Source organism: Triticum aestivum, chromosome 6D (genome assembly GCF_018294505.1).
Source record: "Triticum aestivum cultivar Chinese Spring chromosome 6D, IWGSC CS RefSeq v2.1, whole genome shotgun sequence".
NCBI lineage: Eukaryota > Viridiplantae > Streptophyta > Magnoliopsida > Poales > Poaceae > Triticum > Triticum aestivum.
In genome coordinates, this window is record NC_057811.1 from 23,058,639 (window position 1) to 23,086,157 (window position 27,519).

Genomic DNA, 27,519 nt, shown 5'->3' on the forward strand with positions numbered 1-27,519 from the left:
TTCTTACAAAATTGTCATTTTTTAGAATTTTGGAACTTTTTTGAAGTCCTAAATTAGTTAAAGTAAAAAAACAGAAAACAGAAAAGAAAAATGAAAAATGCAAAACAGGCCGCCCAAACATGGGCCGGCTTAAACGGGCGCGCTGCTTCTTCTCCCAGCGCATATAGCATAGTATAGGAGGTCGCTACTGCATGGGCCGGCCAAGGGGGGAGGGGATTCCTCTGTATAAAATGTTGTTTTATGGCTTATAGGTGTCGGCTGGGGGAGTGAGCATTTGTCGCCGTGACGTGGTGGAGCTCGGAGTGGGGGTGGCGTGCGTCACTACAGCAGGGTGACGTTAGAGGTTTGTGGAGATGATGCGATAGGACGTGGGCCTCCATTCCTCACAACGGGGAGCTCTGGGGCGCCACCAAAGAGAAAGACTGATGATGTAGTTGGCATGGGTATGAACAAAAAGAAGAAGCCACTCAGATTATTTTTTACCAGGGCTAGGCTTTGACTGCTCAAATTTGAGTGGTAGGAGCACTTCTTACAAAAAAATTTGAGTTGAACCTTGTACTGGGATTGGGCAAGTACTCCTTCCGTTCCTAAATATAAGTCTTTGGAGAAATTCCACTATGGACCACACACGGAGTAAAATAAATAATGAATGATTCTACACTCTAAAATGCATTTATATACATCCGTATGTGGTTCATGGTGAAATTTCTACAAAGACTTATATTTAGGAACGGAGGGAGTACAATTTATCATTTTATTTGGGAATTGATTTTTTTAGATACGAAAATAACCACTCTTCATATTATCAGGTTGCGTTGGAATCAGGCTTAGCATTTCGAGGTAGGCCTTCAATGTTTTTGCCGTAAAAATAGACGATTCATTTTGTTTAGCTGAGATGATTCATATTTGTTCAAAAAAAGCCGGACCACACAAAAATGCATATACTCCCGTCCCGTGGTAAACCAATTCTCCAGATCGGACACCTCGCTCGTCTTGTTCCCCCAAATTCCCACTCTTCACTCCCGTGGTCCGCTAGGGTTTCCGAGGTAGCTCCTCGTCCCCCGGCGGCAGGATGTGTCACGGGCCTTACTACTGCCCGGCACCGGCCTGCTCATCAGGAAACAGTACAAGGACGGCCCAGGCGGGAGAGGAGGCCCAACAGTCGTTACAATGGCCCAAGTTGGAGCAAGTGACCTAGCTATATAAGCTTGTGTGTGTGGAGTGGAAGGGCAAGAAAGAACAGAACCCTGAACCGGCCGCCTATGGCGTTATCCCCTTCCCATCCCCTGGCTCTCAATTCCCGATCCCCTTTCTTGCTGCTACCAAATTCATCAATTGTACCCAGATATGTGATGAACTGATATTCGATCGAGCAGAGGGAGTTGAGGATCGTATCATCTGGTATTCAGAGCCTCCAAAATCCACCACAAAATTTTTCCTTCCCCGTGCGCGATCGATCTGGCGCCGCATACTCGCAGTCTCAAGGAGATCATGACGGGGCTCGATGTCCAGAAGCAGTTGGAGGATGCAGCAGCGGAGCGGAGCGGCATCGCCAAGGCTCTCCTCTCGATCCAGCAGACGCTGGACCGGATGGCGCCGTCCGTCGAGAAGATGGAGCCGGTGGTCGCCAAGATGGAGCCGGCGCTTGTTGCCCTTGAGCCAGTCGTCCAGGATCTCGCAGCCTGGCGCCCGGGCGTTCATGCGGCGGTTGGGCGACTTCAGGACGACCTCAGTGACATCCGGACGCAGCTTTCCAAGATCGCGTTCGGTGCGGACGCGGCAAGCACGGCGACGGCACCGTTGCCCTCGCCAACGGTGGTCGCGCCGCTCGTCGACCAAGTTACCAGTGGTGACGACCACAGGCCAATAGGCCGTCGCGAGCCTTCTCCTACTCGGGCCTCGACGTTTGGGGGGGGCTCCTCCCAGCGCCGATCCCGGCCAATGGTACGTTTCGCACGCCCTTCCCAAACATTCCCATTCCGAATCCTCTGGAGTTGGGTAGCGCTAGCGGATCCCTGGGGGTGCGTAGTGGAAATTCTAGAGTGGACTGCCCTGAATTTGACGGGGACAACCCCACGGGGTGGAAAAATCGTTGTGAAGCGTGTTTTCCCATTGGGGGCATAGATCCGTCCGTGTGGATCGATACTGCAGTAGTCAATTTCACCGGTGCGGTGGCACTCTGGTTAGAGTGGTCGCAAGCACATGTCCGGAGCCACAATTGGGATCAGTTTGTTACTGCGGTGTTGGAGAAGTTTGGTCGCACAGAGTTTCAGCAGTTACTTAGGAAGTTTTCTAAGCTGAAGCAGTCGGGGTCAGTGTTGGAATATGCGGAGCAGTTTAATGTTGCCATGCATAGCTTACTAGCACATCACAGTAGTTGGGATCCCTTGTTCTTTACCACTCACTTCATAGATGGATTGCATTCTGAAATTAAAGTTGTTGTTATGCTTCATCGCCCAAAGGATTTGGATACTGCGGTTGCTTTGGCTGAATTGCAGGAAGAAGCAATGGAGATGGTGAGGCAGGAGCAGGAGTCTCAGGTGACTGCTCGTGGGCTGACATCGACGGCCCGCACAGGGCGCTTCTCGGCGCGGCCCCCGCTGCCCGTCACGGTGGCGTCCTCCTCCAATGGGCAAAAAGGGGCGCCCACTTCACCAGGCACACCTCCGCCAGATGGTCGGCGTAGTCCTGATAGTGCTCGCATCGCTATTGGTGCGCCATCGGTGGATGACAAGCTCAAGACCCTGCGCGCGTACCGGAGAGCGCGTGGTCTATGCTTTACTTGCGGTGAGCGATGGGGGCAAGGGCACACCTGTGCTGCCACAGTGCCACTGCATGTTGTGGAGGAGCTCGTGGGCATGCTCACCGTGCCCGCGTCGCCGGAATCAGCAGCGTCACAAGACAATTCAGAGGAAGAGGACCTTTGTTTGCTCTCGACTGCGGCTACTTCAGGAACGGAGTCGCTGTTGGAAATATGCCCTAGAGGCAATAATAAATAGGTTATTATTATATTTCCTTGTTCATGATAATTGTTTATTATCCATGCTAGAATTGTATTGATAGGAAACTCAGATACATGTGTGGATACATAGACAACACCATGTCCCTAGTAAGCCTCTAGTTGACTAGCTCGTTGATCAATAGATGGTTACGGTTTCCTGACCATGGACATTGGATGTCGTTGATAACGGGATCACATCATTAGGAGAATGATGTGATGGACAAGACCCAATCCTAAGCCTAGCACAAGATCGTGTAGTTCGTTTGCTCAGAGCTTTTCTAATGTCAAGCATCATTTCCTTAGACCATGAGATTGTGCAACTCCCGGATACTGTAGGAATGCTTTGGGTGTACCAAACATCACAATGTAACTGGGTGGCTATAAAGGTGCACTACAGGTATCTCCAAAAGTGTCTGTTGGGTTGGCACGAATCGAGACTGGGATTTGTCACTCCGTGTAAACGGAGAGGTATCTCTGGGCCCACTCGGTAGGACATCATCATAATGTGCACAATGTGACCAAGGAGTTGATCACGGGATGATGTGAGTTACGGAACGAGTAAAGAGACTTGCCGGTAACGAGATTGAACAAGGTATCAGGATACCGACGATCGAATCTCGGGCAAGTAACATACCGATAGACAAAGGGAATTGTATACGGGATTGATTGAATCCCCGACATCGTGGTTCATCCGATGAGATCATCGTGGAACATGTGGGAGACAACATGGGTATCCAGATCCCGCTATTGGTTATTGACCGGAGAACGTCTCGGTCATGTCTGCATGGTTCCCGAACCCGTAGGGTCTACACACTTAAGGTTCGATGATGCTAGGGTTATAGGGAATAGATATACGTGGTTACCGAATGTTGTTCGGAGTCCCGGATGAGATCCCGGACGTCACCAGGAGTTCCGGAATGGTCCGGAGGTAAAGATTTATATATGGGAAGTCCTGTTTTGGTCACCGGAAAAGTTTCGGGTGCTATCGGTAATGTACCGGGACCACCGGGAGGGTCCCGGGGGTCCACCAGGTGGGGCCACCAGCCCCAGAAGCCTGCGTGGGCTAAGTGTGGGAGGGGACCAGCTCCAGGTGGGCTGGTGCGCCCCCCCCCCCACCAAGGCCCAAGGCGCAGGGAGAGTGGGAGGGGGCAAACCCTAGGTCCAGATGGGCCTTAAGGCCCACCCTAGGTGCGCCCCCTCTCTTTTCCCCTTGGCCGCACCCTAGATGGGTTTTGGGGGCTGCCGCCACCCCTGGGGAGGGAACCCTAGATGGGGGCGCAGCCCCTCCCCTTCCCCTATATATACTTGAGGTATTTGGGGCTGCAAAGACAGGAGAACACCTCTCTTTTGGCGCAGCCCTACCCCTCTCCCTCCTCCTCTCCCGCGGTGCTTGGCGAAGCCCTGCAGGATTGCCACGCTCCTCCATCACCACCACGCCGTCGTGCTGCTGCTGGACAGAGTCTTCCCCAACCTCTCCCTCTCTCCTTGCTGGATCAAGGCGTGGGAGACGTCACCGGGCTGCACGTGTGTTGAACGCGGAGGCACTGTTCTTCGGTGCTTAGATCGGAATCAACCGCGATCTGAATCGCTACGAGTATGACTCCTTCATCCGCGTTCTTGCAACGCTTCCACATCGCAATCTACAATGGTATGTAGATGCACTCCCCTTCCCCTCGTTGCTAGATTACTCCATAGATTGATCTTGGTGATGCGTAGAAAATTTTGAATTTCTGCTACGTTACCCAACAGTGGCATCATGAGCTAGGTCTATGCGTAGTTTCTACGCACGAGTAGAACACAAAGTAGTTGTGGGCGTCGATTTTGTCAATTTACTTGCCGTTACTAGTCTTATCTTGATTCGGCGGCATCGTGGGATGAAGCGGCCCGGACCGACCTTACACGTACTCTTACGTGAGACAGGTTCCACCGACTGACATGCACTAGTTGCATAAGGTGGCTAGCGGGTGTCTGTCTCTCCCACTTTAGTCGGATCGGATTCGATGAAAAGGGTCCTTATGAAGGGTAAATAGAAATTGGCATATCACGTTGTGGCTTTTGCGTAGGTAAGAAACGTTCTTGCTAGAATCCCATAGCAGCCACGTAAAACATGCAACAACAATTAGAGGACGTCTAACTTGTTTTTGCAGGGTATGCTATGTGATGTGATATGGCCAAAAGGATGTGATGAATGATATATGTGCTGTATGAGATTGATCATGTTCTTGTAATAGGAATCACGACTTGCATGTCGATGAGTATGACAACCGGCAGGAGCCATAAGAGTTGTCTTAATTTATTGTATGACCTGCTTGTCAATGAAAACGCCATGTAATTACTTTACTTTATTTCTAACCGTTAGCCATAGTAGTAGAAGTAATAGTTGGCGAGACAACTTCATAAAGACACGATGATGGAGATCATGGTGTCATGCCGGTGACGAAGGTGATCATGTCGCGCCTCGAAGATGGAGATCAAAGGCGTAAGATGATATTGGCCATATCATGTCACTTTATGATTTGCATGTGATGTTTGTCATGTTTACATCTTATTTGCTTAGAACGACGGTAGCATAAATAAGATGATCCCTCACTAAAATTTCAAGAGACGTGTTCCCCCTAACTGTGCACCATTGCGAAGGTTCGTTGTTTCGAAGCACCACGTGATGATCGGGTGTGATAGATTCTAACGTTCGAATACAACGGGTGTTGACGAGCCTAGCATGTACAGACATGGCCTCGGAACACATGCAAAACACTTAGGTTGACTTGACGAGCCTAGCATGTACAGACATGGCCTCGGAACACAAGAGACCGAAAGGTCGAACATGAGTCGTATAGTAGATGCGATCAACATGGAGATGTTCACCGATGATGACTAGTCCGTCTCACGTGATGATCGGACACGGCCTAGTTTGACTCGGATCATGTATCACTTAGATGACTAGAGGGATGTCTATCTGAGTGGGAGTTCATTAAATAATTAGATGAACTTAATTATCATGAACATAGTCAAAAGGTCTTTGCAAATTATGTCATAGCTTACGCTTTAGTTCTACTGTTAAGATATGTTCCTAGAGAAAATTTAGTTGAAAGTTGATAGTAGCAATTATGCGGACTGGGTCCGTAAACTGAGGATTGTCCTCATTGCTGCACAGAAGGCTTATGTCCTTAATGCACCGCTCGGTGTGCTGAACCTCAGCGTCGTCTGTAGATGTTGCGAAACATCTGACATACACGTTTTGATGACTACGTGATAGTTCAGTGCGTAATGCTAACGGTTTAGAATTGTGGCACCAAAGACGTTTTTTGAAACGTCGCAGAACATATGAGATGTTCCGAAGACTGAAATTGGGATTTCAGACTAGTGCCCACGTCAAGAGGTATGAGACCTCTGACAAGTTTCTTAAGCCTGCAAACTAAGGGAGAAAAGCTCAATCGTTGAGCATGTGCTCAGATTGTCTGAGTACCACAATCGCTTGAATCGAGTGGGAGTTAATCTTCCAGATGAGATAGTGATGGTTCTCCATAGTCACTGCCACCAAGCTATTAGAGCTTCGTGATGAACTATAACATATCAGGGATAGATATGATGATCCTTGAGAAACTTGCGATGTTTGACACCGCAAAAGTAGAAATCAAGAAGGAGCATCAATTGTTGATGGTTAGTAAAACCACTAGTTTCTAGAAGGGCAAGGGCAAAAGGGATACTTCATGAAACAGCAAATCATTTGCTGCTCTAGTGAAGAATCCCAAGGTTGAACCCAAACCCTAGACTAAGTGCTTCTGTAATGAGGGGAACGGTCACTGAAGCAGAGCTACCCTAGATACTTGGTAGATGACAAGGCAGGCAAGGTCGATAGAAGTATATTGGATATACATTATATGAATGTGTACTTTACTAGTACTCCTAGCAGCACCAGGGTATTAGATACCGGTTCGGTTGCTAAGTGTTAGTAACTCGAAATAAAAGCTGCGGAATAAATGGAGACTAGCTAAAGGGGAAATGACGATATGTGTTGGAAGTGTTTCCAAGGTTGATGTGATCAAGCATCGCATGCTCCCTCTACCATCGAGATTGGTGTTAAACCTAAATAATTTTTATTTGGTGTTTGCGATTGGATTATGTTTATCACAATACGGTTATTCAGTTAAAAAGAATAATGGTTACTCTTTTTATTTGAATAATACCTTCAATGGTCTTGCACCTAAAATAAATGGTTTATTGAATCTCGATCGTAGTGATACACATGTTCATGCCAAAAGATATAAGATAGTAATGATAGTACCACATACTTGTGGCACTGCTATTTGAGTTATATTGGGATAAAAACGCATGAAGAAGCTCCATGTTGATGGATCTTTGGACTCACTCGTTTTTGAAAAGATTGAGACATGCGAACCATGTCTATTGGTATATATGCATGAAGAAACTCCATGCAGATGGATCGTTTGGACTCACTTGATTTTGAATCACTTGAGACATGCAAATCATGGGCAAGATGACTGAAAGGCCTCGTTTTCAGTAAGATGGAACAAGAGAGCAACTTGTTGGAAGTAATACATTTGATGTGTGCAGTCCAATGAGTGCTGAGGCACGCAGTGGATATCGATATGTTCTTACTTCATAGATGATTTGAGTAGATGCTGAGAATATTTACTTGATGAAACACAAGTCTGAATTATTGAAAGGTTCAAGTAATTTCAGAGTGAAGTTGAAGATCGTCGTGACAAGAGGATAAAATGTCTAGAGATATCTGAGTTACGAGTTTGGCACACAATTAAGACATTGTGGAAAGTGTTTCACAATTAATACCGCCTGGAACACCACAGTGTGATGGTGTGTCCGAACATCATAACTGCACCCTATTGGATATGGTGCATACCATGATGTCTCTTATCGAATTACCACTATCGTTTATGGGTTAGGCATTAGAGATAACCTTATTCACTTTAAAGGGGCACCACGCAATTCCGTTGAGACGACACCGTTTAGAGAAACCTAAGTTATCGTTTCTTAAAAGTTTGGGGTTGCGATGCTTATGTGAAAAGTTTCAGGCTGATAAGCTCGAACCCAAAGCGGATAAATGCATCTTCATAGAATACCCAGAACAGTTGGGTATACCTCCTATTTTAGATCTGGAAGCAAAAGTAATTGCTTCTAGAAACGAGTCCTTTCTCGAGGAAAAGTTTCTCTCGAAAGAATTGAGTGGGAGGATGGTGGAGACTTGATAAGGTTATTGAACCGTCACTTCAACTAGTGTGTAGCAGGGCACAGGAAGTTGTTCCTGTGGCACCTACACCAATTGAAGTGGAAGCTTATGATAGTGATCATGAAACTTCGGATCAGGTCACTACCAAACCTCGTAGGACGACGAGGATGCGTACTACTTCAGAGTAATGTGTGATCCTGTCTTGGAAGTCATGTTGCTAGACAACAATGAACCTACGAGCTATGGAGAAGCGATGGTGGGCCCATATTCCGACAAATGGTTAGAAGCCATGAAATCCGAGATAGGATCCATGTATCAGAACAAAGCATGGACTTTGGTGAACTTGCCCAATGATCGGCAAGCCATTGAGATAAATGGATCTTTAAGAAGAAGACGGACGTGGACGGTAATGTTACCGTCTATGAAGCTCGACTTGTGGCAAAGAGTATTTTCACAATTTCAAAGAGTTGACTACGATGAGGTTTTCTCATCCGTAGCGATGCTTAAGTCCGTCGGAATCATGTTAGCATCAGCTGCATTTGTGAAATTTGGCAGATGGATGTCAAAACAAGTTTCCTTACCAGTTTTCGTAAGGAAAGGTTGTATGTGATACAATCAGAAAGGTTTGGTCGATCCTAAGGATGCTAAAAGGTATGCTAGCTCCAGCGATCCTTCCATGGACTAGAGCAAGCATCTCGGGAGTCAGAATATACGCTTTGATGGAGTGATCAAAGTTTTTGGGTTTATACAAAGTTTGTTAGAAACTTGTATTTACAATAAAGTGAGTGGGAGCGCTACAACATTTCTGATAAGTATATGTGAATGACATATTGTTGATCCGAAATGATGTAAAATTTCTGGAAAGCATAAAGGGTTGTTTGAAAGGAGTTTTTCAAAGGAAGACCTGGATTAAGCTGCTTACATTGGGCATCAAGATCTATAGAGATAGATCAAGACGCCTGATGATACTTTCAAAGAACGCACACCTTGACATGATTTTGAAAGAGTTCAAAATAGATCAGCAAAGAAGGAGTTCTTGGCTGTGTTACAAGGTGTGAGTATTGAGTAAGACTCAAGACCTGACCACAGCAGAAGAGAGAGAAAGGACGAAGGTCGTCCCCTATGCTTTAGACGTAGGCTCTACAGTATGCTATGCTGTGTACCGCACATGAAGTGTGCCTTGCCATGAGTTGGTCAAGGGGTACAATAGTGATCCGGGAATGGATCACATGACAGCGGTCGAACTTATCCTTAGTATCTAGTGGACTAAGGAATTTTCTCGATTATGGAGGTGAAAAGGAGTTCGTCGTAAAGGGTTACGTCGATGCGAACTTTGACACTAATCCGGATGACTCTGAGTAGTAAACCGGATTCGTATAGTAGAGCAGTTATTTGAAATGGCTCCAAGTAGCGCGTGGTAGCATCCACAAGATGACATAGATATTCGTAAAGCACACACGGATCTGAAAGGTTCAGACCCGTTGACTAATAACCTCTCTCACAAGCATAACATGATCAAACCAGAACTCATTGAGTGTTAATCACATAGTGATGTGAACTAGATTGTTGACTCTAGTAAACTCTTTGGATGTTGGTCACATGGTGATGTGACCTGTGAGTGTTAATCACATGGTGATGTGAACTAGATTATTGACTCTAGTGCAAGTGGGAGACTGTTGGAAATATGCCCTAGAGGCAATAATAAATAGGTTATTATTATATTTCCTTGTTCATGATAATTGTTTATTATCCATGCTAGAATTGTATTGATAGGAAACTCAGATACATGTGTGGATACATAGACAACACCATGTCCCTAGTAAGCCTCTAGTTGACTAGCTCGTTGATCAATAGATGGTTACGGTTTCCTGACCATGGACATTGGATGTCGTTGATAACGGGATCACATCATTAGGAGAATGATGTGATGGACAAGACCCAATCCTAAGCCTAGCACAAGATCATGTAGTTCATTTGCTCAGAGCTTTTCTAATGTCAAGTATCATTTCCTTAGACCATGAGATTGTGCAACTCCCGGATACCGTAGGAATGCTTTGGATGTACCAAACGTCACAACGTAACTGGGTGGCTATAATGTTGGAAATATGCCCTAGAAGCAATAATAAATGGTTATTATTATATTTCTTTGTTCATGGTAATTGTCTATTATTCATGCTATAATTGTATTGTCCGGAAATCGTAATACATGTGTGAATACATAGACCACAATGTGTCCCTAGTAAGCCTCTAGTTGACTAGCTCGTTGATCAACAGATAGTCATGGTTTCCTGACTATGGACATTGGATGTCATTGATAACGGGATCACATCATTAGGAGAATGATGTGATGGACAAGACCCAATCCTAAGCATAGCATAAAAGATCGTGTAGTTTCGTTTGCTAGAGCTTTTCCAATGTCAAGTATCTTTTCCTTAGACCATGAGATCGTGCAACTCCCGGATACCGTAGGAGTGCTTTGGGTGTGCCAAACGTCACAACGTAACTGGGTGACTATAAAGGTGCACTACGGGTATCTCCGAAAGTGTCTGTTGGGTTGGCACGGATCGAGACTGGGATTTGTCACTCCGTGTGACGGAGAGGTATCTCTGGGCCCACTCGGTAATGCATCATCATAATGAGCTCAATGTGACTAAGGCGTTAGTCACGGGATCATGCATTGCGGTACGAGTAAAGAGACTTGCCGGTAACGAGATTGAACAAGGTATTGGGATACCGACGATCGAATCTCGGGCAAGTAACATACCGATTGACAAAGGGAATTGCATACGGGATTGATTGAATCCTCGACACCGTGGTTCATCCGATGAGATCATCGTGGAACATGTGGGAGCCAACATGGGTATCCAGATCCCGCTGTTGGTTATTGACCGGAGAGGCGTCTCGGTCATGTCTGCATGTCTCCCGAACCCGTAGGGTCTACACACTTAAGGTTCGGTGACGCTAGGGTTGTAGAGATATATGTATGCGGAAACCCGAAAGTTGTTCGGAGTCCCGGATGAGATCCCGGACGTCACGAGAGGTTCCGGAATGGTCCGGAGGTGAAGAATTATATATAGGAAGTCCAGTTTCGGCCACCGGGAAAGTTTCGGGGGTTACCGGTATTGTACCGGGACCACCGGAAGGGTCCCGGGGGTCCACCGGGTGGGGCCACCTATCCCGGAGGGCCCCGTGGGCTGAAAGTGGAAGGGAACCAGCCCCTAGTGGGCTGGGCGCCCCCCCATGGGCCTCCCCCCATGCGCCTAGGGTTGGGAACCCTAGGGGGGGAGCTTCCCCCTTGCCTTGGGGGGCAAGGCAACCCCTTCCCCCCTTTGGCCGCCGCCCCCCCCCCTTGGAGATCCATCTCCAGGGCCGGCGCCCCCCCCAGGGGGCCTATATAAAGGGGGGAGGGAGGGCAGCAACCTACAGCCTTGGGCGCCTCCCTCCTCCCCTGCAACACCTCTCTCTCTCTCTCGCAGAAGCTCGGCGAAGCCCTGCCGGAGACCCGCTACATCCACCACCACGCCGTCGTGCTGCTGGATCTCCATCAACCTCTCCTTCCCCCTTGCTGGATCAAGAAGGAGGAGACGTCGCTGCACCGTACGTGTGTTGAACGCGGAGGTGCCGTCCGTTCGGCACTCGGTCATCGGTGATTTGGATCACGGCGAGTACGACTCCGTCATCCACGTTCATTGGAACGCTTCCGCTCGCGATCTACAAGGGTATGTAGATGCACTCCTTTCCCCTCGTTGCTAGTAGACTCCATAGATGCATCTTGGTGAGCGTAGGAAAATTTTAAAATTATGCTACGATTCCCAACAGTGGCATCATGAGCCAGGCCTATGCGTAGTTACTATGCACGAGTAGAACACAAAGCAGTTGTGGGCGTTGAGTTTGCCAATTCTTCTTGCCGCTACTAGTCGTTTTCTTGTTTCGGCGGCATTGTAGGATGAAGCGGCCCGGACCGACCTTACACGTACGCTTACGTGAGACAGGTTCCACCGACTGACATGCACTAGTTGCATAAGGTGGCTAGCGGGTGTCTGTCTCTCCTACTTTAGTCGGAACGGATTCGATGAAAAGGGTCCTTATGAAGGGTAAATAGAAATTGGCAAATCACGTTGTGGTCATACGTAGGTAAGAAAACGTTCTTGCTAGAAACCTACAAACCACGTAAAAACTTGCAACAACAATTAGAGGACGTCTAACTTGTTTTTGCAGCAAGTGCTATGTGATGTGATATGGCCAGAAGATGTGATGAATGATATATGTGATGTATGAGATTGATCATATTCTTGTAATAGGAATCACGACTTGCATGTCGATGAGTATGACAACCGGCAGGAGCCATAGGAGTTGTCTTTATTATTTTGTATGACCTGCGTGTCATTGAATAACGCCATGTAAATTACTTTACTTTGTTGCTAAACGCGTTAGCCATAGAAGTAGAAGTAATCGTTGGCGTGACGACTTCATGAAGACACAATGATGGAGATCATGATGATGGAGATCATGGTGTCATGCCGGTGACGAAGATGATCATGGTGCCCCGAAGATGGAGATCAAAGGAGCATAATGATATTGGCCATATCATGTCACTATTTGATTGCATGTGATGTTTATCATGTTTTTGCATCTTATTTGCTTAGAACGACGGTAGTAAGTAAGATGATCCCTTATAATAATTTCAAGAAAGTGTTCACCCTAACTGTGCACCGTTGCGAAGGTTCGTTGTTTCGAAGCACCACGTGATGATCGGGTGTGATAGATTCTAACGTTCGAATACAACGGGTGTTGACGAGCCTAGCATGTACAGACATGGCCTCGGAACACACGCAATACACTTAGGTTGACTTGACGAGCCTAGCATGTACAGACATGGCCTCGGAACACGGAGGACCGAAAGGTCGAGCATGAGTCGTATAGAAGATACGATCAACATGGAGATGTTCACCGATCTTGACTAGTCCGTCTCACGTGATGATCGGACACGGCCTAGTTAAACTCGGATCATGTTTCACTTAGATGACTAGAGGGATGTCTATCTGAGTGGGAGTTCATTAAATAATTTGATTAGATGAACTTAATTATCATGAACTTAGTCTAAAATCTTTACACTATGTCTTGTAGATCAAATGGCCAACGTTGTCCTCAATTTCAACGCGTTCCTAGAGAAAACCAAGCTGAAAGATGATGGCAGCAACTATACGGACTGGGTCCGGAACCTGAGGCTCATCCTCATAGTAGCCAAGAAAGATTATGTCTTAGAAGCACCGCTAGGTGATGCACCAATCCCAGAGAACCAAGACGTTATGAACGCTTGGCAGCAGCGTGCTGATGATTACTCCCTCGTTCAGTGCGGCATGCTTTACAGCTTAGAACCGGGTCTCCAAAAGCGTTTTGAGAAACATGGAGCATATGAGATGTTCGAGGAGCTGAAACTGGTTTTTCAAGCTCATGCCCGGGTCGAGAGATATGATGTCTCCGACAAGTTCTTCAGCTGTAAAATGGAGGAGAACAGTTCTGTTAGTGAGCACATACTCAGAATGTCTGGGTTGCACAACCGCTTGTCTCAGCTGGGAGTTAATCTCCCGGATGACGCGGTCATTGACAGAATCCTCCAGTCGCTTCCACCAAGCTACAAGAGCTTTGTGATGAACTACAATATGCAGGGGATGGAAAAGACCATTCCTGAGGTATATTCAATGCTGAAATCAGCGGAGGGGAGATCAGAAAAGAACATCAAGTGTTGATGGTGAATAAAACCACTAAGTTCAAGAAGGGCAAGGGTAAGAAGAACTTCAAGAAGGACGGCAAGGGAGTTGCCGCGCCCGGTAAACCAGTTACTGGGAAGAAGTCAAAGAATGGACCCAAGCCCGAGACTGAGTGCTTTTATTGCAAGGGAAGTGGTCACTGGAAGCGGAACTGCCCCAAATACTTAGCGGACAAGAAGAAGGCCGGCAACACCAAAGGTATATGTGATATACATGTAATTGATGTGTACCTTACCAGTACTCGTAGTAGCTCCTGGGTATTTGATACCGGTGCGGTTGCTCATATTTGTAACTCAAAACAGGAACTACGGAATAAACGGAGACTGGCGAAGGACGAGGTGACGATGCGCGTCGGGAATGGTTCCAAGGTCGATGTGATCGCCGTCGGCACGCTACCTCTGCATCTACCCACGGGATTAGTTTTAAACCTCAATAATTGTTATTTAGTGCCAGCTTTGAGCATGAACATTGTATCTGGATCTCGTTTAATTCGAGATGGCTACTCATTTAAATCCGAGAATAATGGTTGTTCTATTTATTTGAGAGATATGTTTTATGGTCATGCCCCGCTGGTCAATGGTTTATTTTTGATGAATCTCGAACGTGATGTTACACATGTTCATAGTGTGAATACCAAAAGATGTAAAGTTGATAACGATAGTCCCACATACTTGTGGCACTGCCGCCTTGGTCACATTGGTGTCAAGCGCATGAAGAAGCTCCATGCAGATGGACTTTTGGAGTCTCTTGATTACGAATCATTTGACACGTGCGAACCATGCCTCATGGGTAAGATGACCAAGACTCCGTTCTCCGGAACAATGGAGCGAGCAACCAACTTATTGGAAATCATACATACCGATGTGTGTGGTCCAATGAGTGTTGAGGCTCGCGGAGGATATCGTTATGTTCTCACTCTCACTGATGATTTAAGTAGATATGGGTATGTCTACCTAATGAAACACAAGTCTGAAACCTTTGAAAAGTTCAAGGAATTTCAGAGTGAGGTTGAGAATCAACGTGACAGGAAAATAAAATTCTTACGATCAGATCGTGGTGGAGAATATTTAAGTCACGAATTTGGTACACACTTAAGGAAATGTGGAATAGTTTCACAACTCACGCCGCCTGGAACACCTCAGAGAAATGGTGTGTCCGAACGTCGTAATCGCACTCTATTGGATATGGTGCGATCTATGATGTCTCTTACCGATTTACCGCTCTCATTTTGGGGCTATGCTTTAGAGACTGCCGCATTCACTTTAAATAGGGCTCCGTCGAAATCCGTTGAGACGACACCGTATGAATTATGGTTTGGGAAGAAACCTAAGCTGTCGTTTCTAAAAGTTTGGGGATGCGATGCTTATGTCAAGAAACTTCAACCTGAAAAGCTCGAACCCAAGTCGGAAAAATGCGTCTTCATAGGATACCCTAAGGAAACTATTGGGTATACCTTCTACCTCAGATCCGAAGGCAAGATCTTCGTTGCCAAGAACGGGTCCTTTCTAGAGAAGGAGTTTCTCTCGAAAGAATTGAGTGGGAGGAAAGTGGAACTTGATGAGGTGATAGTCACCCCTTCCGAACCGGAAAGTAGCGCAGCGCGGGAAAATGTTCCTGTGGTGCCTACACCGACTGGGGAGGAAGTTAATGATGATGATCATGAAGCTTCAGATCAAGTTACTGAACTTCGTAGGTCCACAAGGACACGTTCCGCACCAGAGTGGTACGGCAACCCTGTCCTGGAAATCATGTTGTTAGACAACGGTGAACCTTCGAACTATGAAGAAGCGATGGCGGGCCCGGATTCCGACAAATGGCTAGAAGCCATGAAATCCGAGATAGAATCCATGTATGAAAACAAAGTATGGACTTTGACTGACTTGCCCGATGAGCGGCGAGCCATAGAAAACAAATGGATCTTTAAGAAGAAGACGGACGCAGATGGTAATGTGACCATCTACAAAGCTCGACTTGTCGCTAAGGGTTATCGACAAGTTCAAGGGGTTGACTACGATGAGACTTTCTCACCCGTAGCGAAGCTGAAGTCCGTCCGAATCATGTTAGCAATTGCCGCATACTATGATTATGAGATATGGCAGATGGACGTCAAAACGGCATTCCTTAACGGCTTCCTTAAGGAAGAGTTGTATATGATGCAGCCGGAAGGTTTTGTCGATCCTAAGAATGCTAACAAAGTATGCAAGCTCCAGCGCTCAATCTATGGGCTGGTGCAAGCATCTCGGAGTTGGAACATTCGCTTTGATGAGATGATCAAAGCGTTTGGGTTTACACAGACTTATGGAGAAGCCTGTGTTTACAAGAAAGTGAGTGGGAGCTCTGTAGCATTTCTCATATTATATGTGGATGACATACTATTGATGGGAAATGATATAGAATTCTTGGAAAGTATAAAGGCCTATTTGAATAAGTGTTTTTCAATGAAGGACCTTGGAGAAGCTGCTTATATATTAGGCATCAAGATCTATAGAGATAGATCAAGACGCCTCATTGGTCTTTCACAGAGTACATACCTTGACAAGATATTGAAGAAGTTCAATATGGATCAGTCCAAGAAGGGGTTCTTGCCTGTATTGCAAGGTGTGCAATTGAGCACGGCTCAATGCCCGACCACGGCAGAAGATATAGAAAAGATGAGTGTCATCCCCTATGCCTCGGCCATAGGGTCTATTATGTATGCCATGCTGTGTACCAGACCTGATGTAAACCTTGCCGTAAGTTTGGTAGGAAGGTACCAAAGTAATCCCGGCATGGAACACTGGACAGCGGTCAAGAATATCCTGAAGTACCTGAAGAGGACTAAGGATATGTTTCTCGTTTATGGAGGTGACGAAGAGCTCGTCGTAAAGGGTTACGTCGACGCTAGCTTCGACACAGATCTGGATGACTCGAAGTCACAGACCGGATACGTGTATATTTTGAATGGAGGAGCAGTAAGCTGGTGCAGTTGCAAGCAAAGCGTCGTGGCGGGATCTACATGTGAAGCGGAGTACATGGCAGCCTCGGAGGCAGCACAGGAAGCAGTCTGGATGAAGGAGTTCATTACCGACCTAGGGGTGATTCCCAATGCGTCGGGCCCGATGACTCTCTTCTGTGACAACACTGGAGCTATTGCCCTTGCGAAGGAGCCCAGGTTTCACAGGAAGACCAGGCATATCAAGCGTCGCTTCAACTCCATTCGTGAAAGTGTTCAAAATGGAGACATAGATATTTGTAAAGTACATACGGACCTGAATGTAGCAGATCCGTTGACTAAACCTCTCCCTAGGGCAAAACATGATCAACACCAGGACGCAATGGGTGTTCGATTCATCACAATGTAACTAGATTATTGACTCTAGTGCAAGTGGGAGACTGTTGGAAATATGCCCTAGAGGCAATAATAAATGGTTATTATTATATTTCTTTGTTCATGGTAATTGTCTATTATTCATGCTATAATTGTATTGTCCGGAAATCGTAATACATGTGTGAATACATAGACCACAACGTGTCCCTAGTAAGCCTCTAGTTGACTAGCTCGTTGATCAACAGATAGTCATGGTTTCCTGACTATGGACATTGGATGTCATTGATAACGGGATCACATCATTAGGAGAATGATGTGATGGACAAGACCCAATCCTAAGCATAGCATAAAAGATCGTGTAGTTTCGTTTGCTAGAGCTTTTCCAATGTCAAGTATCTTTTCCTTAGACCATGAGATCGTGCAACTCCCGGATACCGTAGGAGTGCTTTGGGTGTGCCAAACGTCACAACGTAACTGGGTGACTATAAAGGTGCACTACGGGTATCTCCGAAAGTGTCTGTTGGGTTGGCACGGATCGAGACTGGGATTTGTCACTCCGTGTGACGGAGAGGTATCTCTGGGCCCACTCGGTAATGCATCATCATAATGAGCTCAATGTGACTAAGGCGTTAGTCACGGGATCATGCATTGCGGTACGAGTAAAGAGACTTGCCGGTAACGAGATTGAACAAGGTATTGGGATACCGACGATCGAATCTCGGGCAAGTAACATACCGATTGACAAAGGGAATTGCATACGGGATTGATTGAATCCTCGACACCGTGGTTCATCCGATGAGATCATCGTGGAACATGTGGGAGCCAACATGGGTATCCAGATCCCGCTGTTGGTTATTGACCGGAGAGGCGTCTCGGTCATGTCTGCATGTCTCCCGAACCCGTAGGGTCTACACACTTAAGGTTCGGTGACGCTAGGGTTGTAGAGATATATGTATGCGGAAACCCGAAAGTTGTTCGGAGTCCCGGATGAGATCCCGGACGTCACGAGAGGTTCCGGAATGGTCCGGAGGTGAAGAATTATATATAGGAAGTCAAGTTTCGGCCACCGGGAAAGTTTCGGGGGTTACCGGTATTGTACCGGGACCACCGGAAGGGTCCCGGGGGTCCACCGGGTGGGGCCACCTATCCCGGAGGGCCCCATGGGCTGAAAGTGGAAGGGAACCAGCCCTAGTGGGCTGGGCGCCCCCCTGGGCCTCCCCCATGCGCCTAGGGTTGGGAACCCTAGGGGGGAGCTTCCCCCTTGCCTTGGGGGGCAAGGCAACCCCTTCCCCCCTTTGGCCGCCGCCCCCCCCCTTGGAGATCCATCTCCAGGGCCGGCGCCCCCCCCAGGGGGCCTATATAAAGGGGGAGGGAGGGCAGCAACCTACAACCTTGGGCGCCTCCCTCCTCCCCTGCAACACCTCTCTCTCTCTCTCTCGCAGAAGCTCGGCGAAGCCCTGCCGGAGACCCGCTACATCCACCACCACGCCGTCGTGCTGCTGGATCTCCATCAACCTCTCCTTCCCCTTGATGGATCAAGAAGGAGAGACGTCGCTGCACCGTACGTGTGTTGAACGCGGAGGTGCCGTCCGTTCGGCACTCGGTCATCGGTGATTTGGATCACGGCGAGTACGACTCCGTCATCCACGTTCATTGGAACGCTTCCGCTCGCGATCTACAAGGGTATGTAGATGCACTCCTTTCCCCTCGTTGCTAGTAGACTCCATAGATGCATCTTGGTGAGCGTAGGAAAATTTTAAAATTATGCTACGATTCCCAACATATAAAGGTGCACTACAGGTATCTCCGAAAGTGTCTGTTGGGTTGGCACGAATCGAGACTGAGATTTGTCACTCCGTGTAAACGGAGAGGTATCTCTGGGCCCACTCGATAGGACATCATCATAATGTGCACAATGTGACCAAGGAGTTGATCACGGGATGATGTGAGTTACGGAACGAGTAAAGAGACTTGCCGGTAACGAGATTGAACAAGGTATAGGGATACCGACGATCGAATCTCGGGCAAGTAACATACCGATAGACAAAGGGAATTGTATACGGGATTGATTGAATCCCCGACATCGTGGTTCATCCGATGAGATCATCGTGGAACATGTGGGAGCCAACATGGGTATCCAGATCCCGCTGTTGGTTATTGACCGGAGAACGTCTCGGTCATGTCTGCATGGTTCCCGAACCCGTAGGGTCTACACACTTAAGGTTCGATGATGCTAGGGTTATAGGGAATAGATATACGTGGTTACCGAATGTTGTTAGGAGTCCCGGATGAGATCCCGGACGTCATGAGGAGTTCCGGAATGGTCCGGAGGTAAAGATCTATATATGGGAAGTCCTGTTTTGGTCACCGGAAAAGTTTTGGGTGCTATCGGTAATGTACCGGGACCACCGGGAGGGTCCCGGGGGTCCACCAGGTGGGGCCACCAGCCCCAGAAGCCTGCGTGGGCTAAGTGTGGGAGGGGACCAGCTCCAGGTGGGCTGGTGCGCCCCCCCCCACCAAGGCCCAAGGCGCAGGGAGAGTGGGAGGGGGCAAACCTTAGGTCCAGATGGGCCTTAAGGCCCACCCTAGGTGCGCCCCCCTCTCTTTTCCCCTTGGCCGCACCCTAGATGGGTTTTGGGGGCTGCCGCCACCCCTGGGGAGGGAACCCTAGATGGGGGCGCAGCCCCTCCCCTTCCCCTATATATACTTGAGGTATTTGGGGCTGCAAAGACAGGAGAACACCTCTCTTTTGGCGCAGCCCTACCCCTCTCCCTCCTCCTCTCCCGCGGTGCTTGGCGAAGCCCTGCAGGATTGCCACGCTCCTCCATCACCACCACGCCATCGTGCTGCTGCTGGACGGAGTCTTCCCCAACCTCTCCCTCTCTCCTTGCTGGATCAAGGCGTGGGAGACGTCACCGGGCTGCACGTGTGTTGAACGCGGAGGCACTGTTCTTCGGTGCTTAGATCGGAATCAACCGCGATCTGAATCGCTACGAGTACGACTCCTTCATCCGCGTTCTTGCAACGCTTCCGCATCGCGATCTACAATGGTATGTAGATGCACTCCTCTTCCCCTCGTTGCTAGATTACTCCATAGATTGATCTTGGTGATGCGTAGAAAATTTTGAATTTCTGCTACGTTACCCAACAGTCGCCCAGGGCCTTCCGTATGTTGGGAACCTTACAAGGGAAGTCTCTATTGATGCTGGTGGATTCTGGTTCATCGCATAGCTTCATTAATTCAGAAATTGCCAAGGATTGGCCAGAGGTGCAGGCCATGTCCAAGCCACTGCGGGTGAGGGTTGCCGATGGGGCTGTGACAGTTTGCAATACTGAGGTACAAGGGTGTGAGTACCACATCCAAGGACATGTCTTCCAGTCAACTCTCAAATTGTTTCCATTGGGCAGCTATGATATGATACTTGGGATGGATTGGTTGGAATCTCGTGGATTGATGAACATCGATTGGGGTGCCAAGAGCATGATTTTTCAGCATCAGGGGCAGTTTATTCAACTACAAGGAGTGTCTGCGGACGCACACAAATGCCCGAGCATCTCTACGGTTCAGTTGCAACTACTGCAGGCTCAAGAGGCAGTGTTTGCCTTAGTACAACTCTGTTCGGTGAAGCCAGAGGGTGATTCATCAAGTATACCGGCTGTAGTCCAAGAATTGCTTGCGGAGTTCTCGGAACTGTTTGAGGAACCACGCGGATTACCTCCTCACCGTTCCTTCGACCACGCCATTGACCTGCTGCCAGGAGCGATCCCTATCAACATCAGGCCTTACCGGTACAGCCCGGCGCAAAAGGATGAGATTGAGGCCCAAGTGGCTGACATGTTGGCTCAAGGGATCATTCAGATCAGCCGCAGTCCGTTCTCGTCGCCGGTGTTGTTAGTGCAGAAGAAGGATGGAGAATGGCGTTTTTGTATTGATTTCCGGCACTTGAATGCAATCACAGTGAAGAATTGCTATCCCCTGCCGGTGATCGACGAGTTGTTAGATGAGCTGCATGGATCAAAATGGTTCACTAGTTTGGACCTACGGTCAGGGTACCATCAAATTCGGATGAGACCTTCGGATGAAGCAAAAACTGCCTTCCAAACCCACCATGGTCACTTTGAGTTCAAGGTCATGCCGTATGGAGTGACCGGTGGTCCGGCAACGTTTCAGACCGGGATGAACACAATGTTTTCTCCTTACCTACGGAAAGGGGTGCTCGTCTTCATAGACGACATCTTGGTTCACAACAAAACTTTGGAAGAGCACGTGGCCCTCTTACGGTCGGTATTTCAAACTCTGAAGGAGAACCAAATGAAAGTCAAAATGAGCAAGTGCACATTTGCGAGCGATCGATTGAGGTACTTGGGGCATGTCATTAGCGCCGAAGGGGTGCAAACTGACCCCACTAATATTGACAAGGTGCAGCAGTGGCCGACTCCGCAATCGGCGAAAGAAGTGCGCCAGTTCCTCGGATTGGCAGGGTACTACAGAAAGTTTGTGCGTCACTTTGGTCTGATCAGTCGTCCGTTAACTGAGTTGCTCAAGAAGGGAGTGGTTTTTCGTTGGACATCCGCTCATGAGGAGTCGTTCGGAGCCTTGAAAAGAGCCTTAACCTCAGCTCCCGTTTTGGCATTGCCAAATTTCTCCAAGCCCTTCGTGGTGGAGACGGATGCCTCGGACAAGGGCATTGGGGCTGTGTTGATGCAGGACCAGCACCCGCTTGCGTTCCTAAGCCAAACTCTTGGTCCACGGCTTCGTACACTCTCTACCTATGAAAAAGAGAGCTTGGCTGTACTCATGGCCGTCGAGCGTTGGCGTTCCTATTTGCAAACCTCGGAGTTTGTGATCCGCACTAATCATCACAGTCTGTCCTGTCTGGACGAGCAACGGTTGACTACTCCGTGGCAGCAAAAGGCCTTGACCAAGCTTCTTGGGCTGAACTACCGCATTGAATACCGGAAAGGAGCTCTCAATCAAGCGGATGATGCCTTGTCCCGTCGCCCAGAAGCTGCTGTTTGTGCGATCTCGGTTTGTGTTCCTCGCTGGTTGGAGGATGTGAAGCGCAGCTACACTCAAGACCCTCAATGCACCAAGATATCAGCAGCAGCGTCAGTTCCAACAGCAACCAATGGCTCATTTCAAGTGCATGGAGGACTCATCCGTTACAAAGGACGCGTGTGGATTGGGAACAATCCGGTGGTGCAGCAACAGGTGTTGGCCGAACTCCATTCTGGAGCGATCGGAGGACACTCGGGTGTCCAGGCTACTTACAGTCGCCTTAAACAGCACTTTTCTTGGCCCCAGATGAAGCAGACAGTGAAGGCGTATGTAGCAGCGTGTGCCATTTGCAAGCAAGCCAAACCAGAGCATGTCAAGTATCCAGGTTTACTTCAGCCGTTGCTTGTTCCAAAGCAAGCATGGGAGATGGTCACACTGGATTTTGTGGAAGGGTTACCAACATCCAAGGGGTTTAACTCTATTCTGGTGGTGGTGGACAAGCTCACTCGTCATGCTCATTTTATACCTCTGCGGCACCCCTTCTCCTCCCTTCAAGTAGCCAAAGCCTACATGAATAATGTGTTCAAATTGCATGGTCCTCCGGATGCAATGGTGTCGGACCGTGATCGAATCTTCACCAGCAAGATTTGGCAAGAGCTGTGCAAGCTGGCACACATCACCTTGAACATCTCCTCAGCAAGGCACCCTCAAACGGACGAAACCACGGAGCGAGTAAACCAATGCATGGAGCTGTACCTTCGTTGCTTCGTGCACAATTGCCCAAGTAAGTGGGTTGACTGGATCTCTCTGGCTGAGTTTTGGTATAATACCTCGTACCATTCTACTCTCAAATCCACTCCGTTTGAGGTGTTGTATGGACACAAGCCACGGTTCTTTGGGATCTCCAACATAGCAGATGCAGCCATGCCAGATTTGGCTGAATGGATCCAGGAGCGCGCCACCATGTTGGCTTGTCTACGCCAACACTTGAATCGGGCCCGACAGTGGATGAAGGATAAGGCGGATCGCCACCGTTCGGACAGGACCTTTGTAGTGCAGGACTGGGTCTACTTGAAGTTGCAGCCCTATGCCCAGTCCTCGGTGGCTGCTCGCGCTAACCATAAACTCGCCTTTCGCTATTTTGGTCCGTTTCAGGTTCTGCAACGTGTCGGCGAGGTGGCTTATAAGTTGGCCTTGCCTGAGCAGGCTAAGATTCACCCTGTGGTCCACGTCTCCCAGCTACGCGCGGCGGTTCCTCCTACAACAACAATTCTACCGGAGCTGCCCACGCTTGACGAAGACCTGCTTCCGTTTCAAGTCCCTGAGAAGCTTCTGGATCGGCGGACAGTGCAGCGCGGGGCGCGTCAAGTGGAGCAGGCGCTGGTGAAGTGGTCTGGGTTCCCCGACTCTCTGTCGTCGTGGGAGGATGTCATTCCCCTGCAGGCGCGTTTTCCGCGAGCCCTGGCTTGGGAGCAAGCTCAGGCTAAAGGGGGAGGAAATGTCACGGGCCTTACTACTGCCCGGCACCGGCCTGCTCATCAGGAAACAGTACAAGGACGGCCCAGGCGGGAGAGGAGGCCCAACAGTCGTTACAATGGCCCAAGTTGGAGCAAGTGACCTAGCTATATAAGCTTGTGTGTGTGGAGTGGAAGGGCAAGAAAGAACGGAACCCTGAACCGGCCGCCTGTGGCGTTATCCCCTTCCCATCCCCTGGCTCTCAATTCCCGATCCCCTTTCTTGCTGCTACCAAATTCATCAATTGTACCCAGATATGTGATGAACTGATATTCGATCGAGCAGAGGGAGTTGAGGATCGTATCAGGATGGGCGGCGGCGCGGCGGACCATGGCCAGGCCAGCGCCCACCCTCGCCCGGAACCGGCCGTCCCCGAGCACCGGCGCAAGAAGCGCCGTGCTCGTCTGCTTCCACGGCGCCACGGCGTCCAGGAGATCCCCGACGAGCTCGTGGCGGAGATCCCCGACGAGCTCGTGGCGGAGATCTTCCTCCGGCGGCCCATCCTAGCCGATCTGGTCCGCGCCTCCCTCGCCTGCGTCTCCTTCCGAGGCCTCATCGCCGACCGCTACTTCCTCCGGCGCCTCCGCAAGCTCCACGCCCCACCCGTCCTCGGGTTTCTTAACGGATACCGAGATTTCTTCCCCGTGATCCCGCCTTCTCCTTTCGCGTCCGCAGCCAGCGCCGTCGCCCTCGCCGCCGACTTCTCCTTCTCCTTCCTGCCCGCCCCGCCCGCGACTGGAAGATCCTGGACGTCCGCGATGGCCGCGTCCTCCTCAAGAGATCTCCCTCTAGCTGCCATAATCGTCCCCTGGTGGTGTGTGACCCCTTATACCGGCGGTACCTCCTGCTTCCCCCAATCCCTTCAGTCGAGGAGTGGGTTCCTCACTCGAAAAAAAAGAAAAAGAAAAAAAAAGTGGTGTGGGTTCCTCGTAAACTGCAGTGCTTCCTTAAAGTGCAGGAGGAGGCCGCAGAAGAGACATCATTCACAGTGATCTTGATTGCGAAATCCGGAGATAAGCATACCGCTTTTGTCTTCTCTTCCAGTACGGGACAATGGCGAGCTGGTCCATGGACACCATGGACTGCTGAGTTTTCTTTGGCTTTCTTCTCCTACCTCCGGTACGCATATGGCTGCTTCTACGGGGTGACAGAGTGCACCGAAAAGTTGCTTGTGCTTGACACCCGGACAATGGAGTTCTCAGTTGCTGACCTCCCACCTGAAGCAAGAGTAGAATCTGTGGATATAGCCATTGTGGAGGCAGGGGAAGGCATCACTGGGATGTTTGTGCTTCCACATCTCACATCTCACATCAGTTATCTGATTAGGCAAAACAATGGTGGGAGTTCCAGCCAGTGGCGGTTGGAGAAGACAATCCGACTGGATTCTTGTTGGTACAGTTTCACAAATTCAACAGGGAGGCACTTGCTCTTGTTTCATTCAGGAAGCTCATCGCTCGGTAAAGGCACTTTCGCGCTGGACATCAAGACATTCCAGCTTGAGAAGGTGTTTGCAACACCTGGCAAACCCATGCCATATGTATATAGCAACTTCCCACCATCATTGCTATCGTCCCCAACAATATCGAGTGCTGCTTCATAGTTCATTATTCTGATCGGTAATCCTTGTTTACATTTTGGTAGCTGTTACTTTTTCTGCGATTGTGGCAAAATTAACCAAGCCAATGAGCATAATTGTGATATATGCGTTTGCCTGTTCTAATTGCCATATGATGGACAAATAAAACTAAACATCATCCACACTATAAGTAGCATTTTGGAGGCCTCATGGAATCATTAAAAGAACACCAGATGGCATTGATTCGGATAAATGTTTTTGTGATCAAGCTAATTGATGATATTACAAGTTTAAATCCAGATCACCGTTTTTATTGTTCCAAGTCAAGCATGTGTTATCTTGTCCTTTCTTTTAATAGATATAAGGAGGCGGAGAGATCTTCTTTTTGTCACCTTTACAACTATAAATTTATCTCATGATGTTGATTTGACATAAACCTGCATAACTTGCCATTAGAAGGTAGCAAATAAGAGGCCGAGTCATTGTTACAGTTAAAGATGCACACTTGTATATGATGTGAGCAAAATCTAGCTTGAATATGCTTTTGCTCCATGGACTTGCCATTAAAATAGCAAGAACAGTTTGTCCGCTTGTGCTTACAAACAGCTTGATTTGAAATCGTTGTTTAGAAGGCATGTGCCTCTGTCTTGGTCCTTCAATGAAGGCACAATTGCAGAAAAATGAGTTTTCGTAGGATGACAGAGCACACACAGGTTGTTGAGTGTTGCTACTGAGGTCTCTAAGTACTTCTTTTCCTTGAGTGGGAAATTAGGTAACTACTAGGTAACTTATGAAGTCTTGCAACAGAAAGCCATTGTTTCTTCAAAACTTTCAAGTTCTTTTTGGATTCACTACATTTATTTTTTCCTGCTATGTATTTCAACTCGGACTGCTAACTACTCTGGTTAACGCATAAAAGCGAGTGTTTGAGACTTTGAGGTCGATAAACCAATTGGACCATGGGTAAAAAGAATTTAGAAGGTTGATTTCCTTTGTGTTGTGCTTCTTCCCATGTTTCTTCTGAATGTTGCCTGTCATTTCCTTCCTGTTTGCCCCCAAGCTTTTGAATATCTGCAACTTGAATACTCCTAATTTTTAGATATTGGGCAGGAGATTGCACATGAGGAGATGTTGGAACAAGGCTTGCGCTGCAGTGCTCAAGCACATAGTCAGCTTGGTCAGAATAGTGCTGATGCTAATGCTGGAGGTCCGGCTGATGTGTTTGAGTATTGAAGATGGTGCCGAGTGTTTTTTGGTCTTCTTGCGATGTATTTCAAGTTGGTCTGTAATATGGTCATCCTGAAGGGGAGAACCTGTAGTATTTTATCTTGTGTTCCTTAATCCAACATTGATTGTTGTGTTTGTTTGTCAGCGAGAGCATTGATGGTGTTTAGTTTATGGAATCATTAGTTGAACTAAGACCTTGTAAGAAGTTGTGGAATGGAGCTTGTGAGGTACTTATTTGGAATTAAGGAGACACGACGATCTACTAGAAGTCAGACCTGCACTGTTGATATACTCTATTTTGTTTACAGTCATTTCAGAATTTCCAATGTCACCGCAGAAGAAGAAAAAAGTAAGCCTAGAGATGAGATAATGACCTCTAAGGTGACTAGATTTCTGCCGTGACTTTTTTCTGGCTATCTATTTCAATCCGCATTGCAGATTAGGAACAGGACTTCTTCATCTCAGATTTTTCTCCTTTTTATATATGGTTGGAGTTTATTATTGTGTGCCTTTGATCGAACTACGATAGGTGCATTTGCCAAATAAGGTAAGTAAAGGATCAGTATGTTTAAGAAAATGTGATGAAGTATGTCAATGTGGACTGTCAGACTTCAAACTAACTATGATCTTGCTGTATGCATGCCTGCCACCTGAATCTGCTGAGAAGAGATGAATGGGCTCGGAGTGCAGGTGTGATGTATCCAGCTTGGTTGTCTACTTGTCTTCTCTGAGCGATCAGCGAGGTATTTTCGTGTTCTTTGAATGGTACATTTTTGCGCTGTCTCTCACAACATGCCTTTTGGTGGCGTTCCTGAGGAACAGTCGCTGCTTCCCTTAATAACAATCAAAAGATCCAAGTGATAAGGAGTAGATGTTGGGACATCGAAAACGTTCCGAGATCATGGGGGTCCGAT

At 48.0% G+C, this 27,519-nt stretch overlaps 1 protein-coding gene across 2 annotated transcripts; it reads left to right on the top strand.

Annotated features, from left to right (window-relative positions):
- Positions 1–1,273: 1,273 nt before the first annotated feature.
- LOC123143178 (uncharacterized) lies at positions 1,274–26,873 on the top strand. 2 transcript variants are annotated; one of them, XM_044562023.1, is made up of 3 exons: positions 1,274–1,323; positions 24,035–25,418; positions 26,489–26,873. In XM_044562023.1, the coding sequence occupies exon 2, from the start codon at positions 24,111–24,113 to the stop codon at positions 24,792–24,794; it is 684 nt and encodes a 227-aa protein (XP_044417958.1). In that variant the 5' UTR covers positions 1,274–1,323; positions 24,035–24,110; the 3' UTR covers positions 24,795–25,418; positions 26,489–26,873. The 2 variants fall into 2 exon arrangements, with proteins under 2 accessions (XP_044417958.1, XP_044417957.1); XM_044562022.1 differs by lacking the exon at positions 1,274–1,323 and having other exon boundaries at positions 23,949–25,418.
- Positions 26,874–27,519: the final 646 nt, after the last annotated feature.

What these genes read in the sequence shown, in the direction of transcription:
- LOC123143178 (XM_044562023.1), top strand. Translation starts at nt 24,111, where the DNA reads ATGGGCGGCGGCGCGGCGGACCATGGCCAGGCCAGCGCCCACCCTCGC.